At 34.2% G+C, this 10,099-nt stretch overlaps 1 protein-coding gene across 1 annotated transcript; it reads left to right on the forward strand.

Moving 5' to 3' along the window:
* The first annotated feature begins 939 nt into the window (after positions 1-939).
* LOC137647896 (KRAB-A domain-containing protein 2-like) lies at positions 940-6,344 on the forward strand. Its single transcript, XM_068380849.1, has 2 exons — positions 940-1,395; positions 6,312-6,344. Exons 1-2 carry the CDS (start codon positions 940-942, stop codon positions 6,342-6,344), a joined length of 489 nt encoding a protein of 162 aa, XP_068236950.1.
* Positions 6,345-10,099: the final 3,755 nt, after the last annotated feature.

The raw sequence follows: 10,099 nt of genomic DNA on the forward strand, positions 1-10,099 counted from the left end.
CTTAAAAGGTATGTGACAAATATCATTGCGACGTTGTCACTGGAATTATACTAGACTTCAATTAATGAACCAATCAACCTTTCTTTGAGAAATCCATTGCCATTGTCTACATGCTAAGCTGATATACTCGTATCAAAGTATTCATTAGCTTTGCTTTTCCAAAATAATGTTATCACCAATTGATGGAAAGCATAGATTGATGAGGGATGAAAAATAAACACATACATTTTACCCATCATCACTGTTAAGGACATTTTTTTCCTATTTCTACTAATGTTTTTATTTTATTTTTTTTATTTTATTTTATTTTTTAGTCGTAAATCTCAAATTTGTAGGAGTCCAAGTAGAATATCTCTCAGTGCGATTCCACACCCCTGTTTTAAACCTCTTCTATTATGTTCGATAATTTGTGTTAACCATCTAATCATTAGCTACCACCATAAAACATTTTATTGCTCTTCCGGCTCATTTTATATGGGCAGTACACAGTCTTTCCTAACAGGGATTTACTCGGTAGCCTAATAACAATAGAAATGGGGGAAAGAAGGCAAGAAGGAAGGGGATGGGGGGGGGGGAGGGAACTAGGATAGCCATGGGTGTAAACACCTATGTAAACACAAGGAAGGGAAGAAGTTCCTCTTTTTTCTAGGAGTAAACGGGTTAATTAAGCACATCTGTCAATTCATTGTACCACCAAAAATTAGGCCAATGTTTGAAACATTCATTGCTGTAGTTTCCTGGAAATTCATAAGCCGGTTTGTTAGATATTTGGGAAAAACACTATTACACGGCCTCTGGAAACGATAGTAAGTGTCAGTTAGTTGCTACGGAGGTTCGGCCGAGGACGGAAATATTTGTGTTCCTTTCATCACTTATTTGTTGCAAGTATATTGTACACTGAGAAGCTTAACAATGAAAAGTAAGAAAAGTATTTTCCAAATGAAACTTCTAAAGTCTGAAGAAAATAAAGCTACAAATAGTTCAAGTTTATTTCCTCGGGAAGAATACGACCGAGTAATTAGTCGCCTGAATGAACGTAAACAATCTAATCCTACGAACACTAAGAAGGATTATCGTTTGTTACAAAAATATGAATTACTGGAGGTCACAATTAAGGGTACCACCGTGCAAAAGTTGCAGAAGAAAGGAACTCAGCTGCGATTCGTCTGTGCTGAAGATGTGTTTGATGTACTTCTAGCTATTCATCACACAATTGGGCCAGAAGGAAGAACTAGTATGTGCAAGGCAACCAAAGAAAAATATGCAAACACTTCACGTGATCAGATATTGCTGTTCTTGCAGTATTGTGAGGAATGTCGGCTAAAGAAAAGTAGTGTGCGGAAGTGTGTGGTTGTCAAGCCAATCGTCTTGAACAGCATGAATTGTCGAGCTCAGGTTAGTAACGAAACAAATAAACATTATTATTCACTAATTTATTGTAGGCTTTTCCTAGCCTTCCAATCTAATCTTAATGTGATAAATTATATGCATGAATCTACTACTACTACTACTACTACTACTACTTATATATATATATATATATATATAGATACTGTATGTATATATATATATATATATATGTATATATATATATATATATATAAATATATATATATATATATATATACATATATATATATATATATATAGATACTGTATATATATATATATATATATATAGATACTGTGTGTATATATATATATATATATATATTATATATATATATATATATATATATACTCTCCTACACCTCAGAATACTTCTCTACTCATCATATCTTACTTCACGGTTCATAGTCCTCAGTCATGTAGCCCTGGGTCTTCTAACATTTCTAGTGCCTCGTGGAGCCCATTTAAATATTTGGTGATATCATCACTTTTGGGGAGTCCGAAGCAATACCCAAACTATATCCAACTACACCTTAACTTAATATCATCCACATACTACACTCGAATAACATCCTTTATAATTTAAATTTCAAATCTCCCTATTTATCTAATTCCCAATGTTCCTCTGTGAGAGCTTTTTTTTTCTTGGATATTATAAACCTGTTGATTACTGTTTCATTGTCATACCATGACTTATGTCCACAAAGTAAAACTGGTCTCATTAACCAGATAAATTGACTGACTTTGATATGTTATGTCAGTCAATTTTATTTTAAAATATTTCACAGCCTAGCTATTGTCCATTTTTTTTAATATCCCATTAAATTTCAATTCTAAAGACCCTATATTAGAAATCATAGTTCCAAAATTATTATATTCTACTTTATCAACTTTACTTCTTCCATTGATATTACTTCTTTCATTATATATTCCGTTTTCATCATCTCTGTCTTTCCTCTTTGTTTACAGCCCAAAGTCTTGTGATATTTCATGCTTTCTAGTGAGAAAGCATTGCAAATCCCGTAATATTCTGCTAATTTCAACACTGTCATTAGCATAAACTGGGTTAGTTAATTTGCTTTTACTAATCCAGTCCAATCCTTTTCCAATATCCCAAATTGATCAATCCATCACAAAATCGATGAAGACGATAAACAACATAGGTGACAACCCTTTACCTTGGAGTACTCCACTGTTGACTGTTAATTAATCCTATAGGATTCCACCTACGTTAAACTTCTGCTTGCTATACTCATGAACAGACTTAATTGAATTTACATATTCAAGAGGAATTCCATAAAAAACGTAGGCCTCTCCACAATCCATATCATTCTTTATTACATGTAAAAAGGCAAAGGAAAATTACAGGGCCGCTAGGAATGTTTATGCGGAATGTTTATTACATTTATAATTTTCGTGCACCAACTTAAAAAATATATAAATGAGAACAATTCTGAAAAATCAAGGCTACATACTTGGAAAAATAAATTCAATATATTTATAAATGATTTCATGAGTGATAATTTCACTTGGAGAATTAAGAGCTGAGAGCAATTATAATGGGAAGAACTCATTCTCTTTATAGGAGTTAGTAATTTATGATGTATTCATTTCAATATAAGTAACTTAATTAAGTATTACTGATTAACGTTAGTTATTCGTTATTCTCAAAGAGAATAAAGTTTCATCGTGTTTTATCAAAGAGGATACTTTTTTCACGATATAAGTCAAAACCTTTAAAGAAAGATCATTAATGGTAATATAATCATAAAGTGCAATGTGTAACGAAAATTGATAAGTGAAAGTATATGATAAATTAGTTAAACGAAAAGACTTATGAAACGCACGAACCTTACTGTATTGCAAATATGATTGTCCGACATATTTAACGGTGTCTAGGAATACTTATAGTGAAGCTGGCAAAAAAGAAGGAACTGAAAGAAAAAATCTGAGAAATAAAGTGATTGAATAATGAGAGGATAAATATTTCATGAAGGGGTTCATAAAAAAAACAAATATATTGGCGAGTACATTAGAGTACATATAAATATTAGGAGTAAAAGATGAAATATAGGGGCATTGGTTTAGTTTTCCAATTAACGTACGAGGATAACTAAGTGTCATGTCTATATATCATATCCATGATATTTGGATGCATTTTTATTAATTGTGAAGCGGTCAGGAATCCAGCTTAATATTGTGAGTTTATATTTTTTCCTCTGTAACTAGTTGTCTCCTATTCCTTTTCCAAGCACCAAATCCTGATGCGCAACAAATAACCAGTAAATGGATTACCAGGAACAAGCTGACCATAAATTTATATCTGCAGAAGTTTCATTTGTTGTGCAAAGACAAGAAATCCCGGTTCGTGAGAAGAGAAAATGAATGATTTCCTGGATGAAAAAAAAAAAAAAGGCCACATGATTAGAGCCGCCATTACAGTAAGTAAATAACTGACAGCTTTGTCATTATGTTTAAGAAAAACCTCAACGGATTAACATCGCTGCTGCAGGTAGCTCGAATACTTATATTATCTTTTCATTGTATTTCTCTCTCTTACTATAATTTTTTACTTATCTCCCTGGACTATTCTATCCTGTTCGTAATATTATGCAGGCAGTTAATTCTAATAGTCAGGCCTTCTCCATCACGAGGCTCAATACTACACAGTATACTAGAAGTTTTATTCCAGCTGTTACAAAGATGTGGAAAGATCTTCCTAATCGGGTAGTTGAATCAGTAGAACTTCAAAAGTTCAAAGTTGGAGCAAATGTTTTTATGTTGACCAGGCTGACATGAATCTTTTTATAGTTTATATATGACATATCTGTTTTTGACGTTATTAATAGTTTATATATGACATTATTTTGACGTTGTTACTGTTTTTAGATTGATTTATTGTTAATTTGATCTCATCATTTATTTATTTCCTTATTTATTTTCCTCACTGGGCTATTTTTCCCTATTAGAGCCGTTGGGCTTATAACATCTTGCTTTTCCAACTAGGGTTGTAGCTTGGCTAATAATAATAATAATAATAATAATAATAATAATAATAATAATTTTGTTGATAAATATTTATTACTCTTTCATCAATAATATTTAATCTTATCGTAATCAAAGTAATGTTGATATATATATTTTATTTGAGCAAATACACATTATCATTACTAAAAACTCTATTGCATTTGTAAAATTAGAATACGGGTAATTCTACTGATTAATAAAAGGAACGGGCAGGTTAAAATATTGAATTTAGAAGGGAGAAATGCAAGAAAGGAAATGGCTATTTTAAAACTCAAGGGATAGGGGAGAGAGCTGCAGAGAACTTTATAAAAAACAAGAATTACTGCCTAAAAAAGAATTTTTATTTTTTATTATCAATTGAACACTTGAAAAGAAACCAGAATGAAAATTTTCAGATATACCTAGTAAAAAATGAGAAAAATTTTTTTTTTCTTTCAAATAATATAATTAGTGGAGTAATGTATTTATTTCAATCTCAAAATGATTTATTCTTTGAAGAAAGATTTGTAATGAATAAGAGATACCAAATACTGGTGAGAAATTAAAACATGCAAATTTTAACTACCGAATTAAGGTTGGTTGTTTATGCAAATGAACCTAACACTTTCCATCATAACGTATATGCAAACTAGAAATCATATTGAAATAGAACGGGTAGTTTGGGCAGAGAATATCACCGCCACCGTCACTTTTGTTAGAAAGAAAAACTATTATGCTCACGCAATTCAGATAAAAATCAGCCACGATATGGCATGAAGACGTTTTGACCTCTTCGTTACCTTAACTTTGACCTTCAACCCAATCACTATCAAAAGTTGATTAAATTGTCCTTGGATCATGGGTAATCATTTCCCCTAATTTCACGAGATTGGGTCAAATGGTTTTTGAGTTATGCAAATCACAAAGACACAGATAGATGTACAAACAAATAAATATACAAAGAAGGGTAAAGAAATCAATATATTACAGCATTAAAAACAAGATAGGCAATTAAATAATGTAATTTTGGAATTAGTTTCATGCAAATCGGATAAGAAATTACCACACTAGAGCAAAATGCTTTTTTTTTTCTTTTTTTTACTTTTTGTGAACTAGACCCTCACCTTTGCACTTAATTACTTCGAAAATTTATCAAATTTTTCCCTGGTTCATGACCAATAATCTAACCAAATTTCATGTATATTAGTCAAATAGGTTTTGAGTCTCCAATTACAAACACAAACAGACAATTCCTATGAAAACATAATCTTCGCCACAATAAAGTTGGCAAAGGTAAAGATTTTAAAAATTTTCTGTTTAGACATCAGTTTCAGATCGAAGAAATTTATGAGAGCCCAGACTGCATTCAGTGCATCTAGCCACCTTCCTATCCCCTAACGCGCACAAAAGAAAAAGAAAAAATAACAAAATTACATTTGAATGTTTATCTAGAATTGCCCTACCTATTGTCCCAAGAATATTTATCCTTCACTTCATAACATTTTGAGAACAGATGTAATATCAATTTGGTTATAAGCAGGCATACCATCATAGGCATATATTCTTAACTTTCCTGCTTTGTTCCTATAACCAATGTCTAATACACTACTGTGAATTTGGTATTTTCTGTATTATTATATCTAGTAAATTACTGCATTGCAGTTTTTGGCATAATGATGCACACATAGATATTGGACAGCACGTGTTTCATACACATTTGTACACTGTAATAGTTTTGATTTTCTGTCTTATCACGTTCTCTTTCTTGCACTGTTAGTAGACCGCCCTGTGATTTCATGCTAGAACAAGCTTTTCATTTTTCTTTTACATTTTTGCTACGTTTCTGGTCACAAGTTAGTATATAAAAAGTTGATGATTGATTATCAAAGTTTGGTTTTATTCACTTTGTCTTTCAGGTATCACCTCACGGCTTGGTCTTACATTTGTGACCAGTAGAGTGTTCGCTCTGTCCCATCTGGACCCTAACTACTATGCCCTAATGTTTGAAGATGCCACCCACTGAACCTGCCTCTTCTGCACACGCCACCTTAATGAAACTAACTCCCTTTCCCTGCAGAGATGCGTTCACCTGGTTCCAGCGTGTTTAAGTCATATTTTGCATCAAGGTCGCAAGTCAGTCAAGCACCAAAGCAGATTGTATTATCGTGGCGATCTCAGAGTACAATTTCCGGATATCTTCTATTTGCTTTGAGAGCAAAGGGACACCACAGTAACGTACAACGCCCTACAATCAAACTTCCTTCATCAGTACTCGCCACCACCAGCGGCACGAATAGTGAAACTTTTTCAGCTCTCTCAACAACCCTTCGGGAACCAAAAGGCTTTGCTCGTCCTAAGGGAAATGAACAGTATCGCTCACCTTCAATATACTGCAGAGGGATCTCTTTGTTAAGTGAATCTATTGCTCTTTGGTTTCGTCACATACTTGAACCTGCACGCGGTGCACTTTCCAATATTGATATCGGGCACATGAAGGACCTTAATACAGAAGTCGATGACCTTACGGATAGCTACTTCACAACCCTCAAGACCTCAATCAACACATCCACTCCTGATGAAGTGGACAACTATTCAACATTGACCGAAGTTGATGTGAATGCTGTAGGATACAGATCGCCCACACATGATGTGCCGGAGCAGCGACAAAACAGCCCAGCGGGTGCAGTTATGCAGAAATTTTTCGAACAGTTATCAGTGACAAAAAAACATGTAAGTAGGGTATCGCTTGCAGTGGTGGCATCGCCTGTAACTAATCTTTTTTTTTTTTTTACTTAACGGTGGTGCGGGTGTCCAAATTTTAGTAAACATAGGTGCTTGCAGTTCTCTTCTGATAAGGCCACTTGCCAGAACACGACGTAATCTGTCTAAATTTGCTGACATTTGCCATGTAGCTACCAGTGAATCTGTGTTCCCCACGAATTTTTACGAGAACCTCCCATTACTGTTTAGGAACATTAAATATCACCAGAAGATTCTCGTTGCTGGCATTATATTACCAATCCTTGCTTTGGATTTCTTCTCACATTGCCAACTCATAGGCAATATTGCTCAATGACGGCTAATCAACACTTAATCTTACTCATGAACCATTCAAATCTCCAAACAGCCCGCTTCTACCTCGCTCTCCACTTCAGTCCTCCCACAGATGCCTATGCTGCATTCCTAATGCCATACCCAGAAGGTTTCCCCTTAAAAACTTCATTAAATGCCCACATTTCCGGCCATAACTGATATTTATCATCATGTCTAAACGATAGGGCCCTCAGTATTTGAAATATCCAGGTGTCTGGCATCAAATTATTAGGCACCCGGTAAACAAACATTTGCCAAAATGGAAAAAATGGGCCTTTGAAGAAGGGGTCAACCCCATAGTCGTCACCCTGACTCATCGGTTGAAGATGGCTCCCTGAGTCTGTGTGAGGATAGCAGGTGCCTGAACACGCAGACAGAACCGTATAACTACCCCCTCCCAAACATCGCCGATGTGACCTCCAAATTGCACAAAGTGAAAGGTTCCTCCCCGCATGACCACCTTAACAAGTAATATCAGGTGACAATGAACCCAGAAGACATCCCGAAGACACCAATCACGCCCCTCTTTGGTCCACTCACCTTCAATTACTCCATTTTCAGCCTTTAGGACCACATCTTCGGATACCTCCCCTTCTGTGTATCTTACGTGGATGACATATTTGTGTTCTATTCTTCCACTGAGTAACACCTTTGTCACCAACGCATAGTGCTTGACCGTTTACAACACAACGGCTTTGTTGTTTGATTCAACAAAGTATCGTTCTTAGGGTACCACAACTCACTTGAATGAGTACACGCCCTCCCTTATTAGGTAGCAGCAGTTCAAAACTTCCCAACACCCTTGGCCATTAAAGCACAGCAAGAATTCTTGGCCTTGATCAACAGTGTCCTGCCATCAATCGTTACCATTCTTGCTGTCCTAAAAGCCTGCCTCAAGGGCAAGCCAAAAGAAATGAAGTGGGGTCCCTTTGAGAATTTCATAATTGCGTCAATCCTTCGTCTTATCTTCCTTCCATTCCTTGTTTTGCTATTTTCAAAGACCATTTCTGTTATTCAAAATGTCATACAATCTATTGTGTGTCATTCTCATTATAAATTCTGCCCATGTCCATTTGTTTTCTTCCATTTTGTTAGTCTATTCTCTTAGTTTTTGTCCCTGTTAAACTGGCCATCTTTCATAGCGTTATTGCCATCATTATTTTTTTCATAGGTCGTTTATCTGTAAGTAGCTTCCATTTTGAGACTATAGAAAGGTTAAATTTTCTGATACAAAAGTTAATGTTGGTAGGATAATCTGAATAAATACATTTCATCTTAGAGAAAGTGGCATCTTACGTTTTATAATTTCCTTTTGTTTACACAATGCTCTCCATCCTATGCTTATCTTAATTTTAATTTCGTTCAAGTGTACCTGAGAAACACCTACTGGGTGACCTGAGTACGGGATGTTCATTAACTATCTCTAGAGATTCATCCATAACTCGCATATGTTGTCTGCATTTTCACAGAACATTATCTTAGTTTTGCACATATTTATTTTCAGTAGTACATTTCTGCTTTCTCTATTTAAATCTTGAATGTTCTTTTATATTTGATCCCATTATTCATTAACACAACTATGTCATTTGTAAATCCTAGGTTGATAATACAATCCCCAATAATATCAATTCCTACAATTTCCAAATATGTATTCTGAAAACTTTGTCTAAGTATGCTGTGAATGATCTGAGAGAGATGGAAATTGCCTGTCTTACTTCTTTCTGAATTAGATCCTTCAAAGTATATTTATGTAGTTTTAGGATTTATGTACTTTCTGTATAGATATTCTTAAGTGGTCTAACATAAGATGAACCTATTCCTTGTCTATGAAGGGCTTTCATTGATACTGATAATTTAACAAAATCAAAAGCTTTCACAATTACATGGATATGGTCAGTTGTTGATTACCCACTTTTGAATCCTAGGTGCTTGTAAGGTTGATTGAATTTTTAATGTCTTTCTATCCAGCCTTATATATTCATTTTAAATGTCTTTCATTTTGCGGGGAGTAAGCTTATTGGCCAATAATTTTTTCAAGTATTTTGGTTCCCTTTTCGTGAATTAGTAAAATTGTTATTTTTTTCTAAGCAATGGGTATAAAAAATTTTGGCAGACATTTCATGAAGAGTTCGGCCAGTTTTACTACTATGATATTTCCTCCTCCTATTATTTTGTCAATTGTTATGCCATGTTCTCCTGATGCTTTGCCTCTTTTTATGCCATTTACTTTTCCTAATATCATGTCTGGTACCAGGTAGAGTGTTATTTTTTATATCCTTCTTATATAGCATTGCACTGAAATCCTCTGCAATTTTTATCACTCCATTTTCAATGTTTATAACATGCTTTTTTCATTCTGTAAGGTAAAAATCTATTGGCTCCCTGTTACAAGACTACTTTTCATATATTTTATGCTTCTTCCTTCCTTTAGTATTTCCTCATTTCTGGTCTGAAGGTCTTTACGAATATATTGGGGTTCTAGTTCGTTTATTACTTACGATAGTTTGGTTGATTACATTTCATATCTTACATATTACACTCATTTCAATTTTTTTTCTAATTGCGTTTTAGGTCTTTTCTGTTAGTTTTCCTCGAGCTTCCTTCGGTACTT

Source organism: Palaemon carinicauda, chromosome 10 (assembly GCF_036898095.1).
Source record: "Palaemon carinicauda isolate YSFRI2023 chromosome 10, ASM3689809v2, whole genome shotgun sequence".
Classification (NCBI taxonomy): Eukaryota; Metazoa; Arthropoda; class Malacostraca; order Decapoda; family Palaemonidae; genus Palaemon; species Palaemon carinicauda.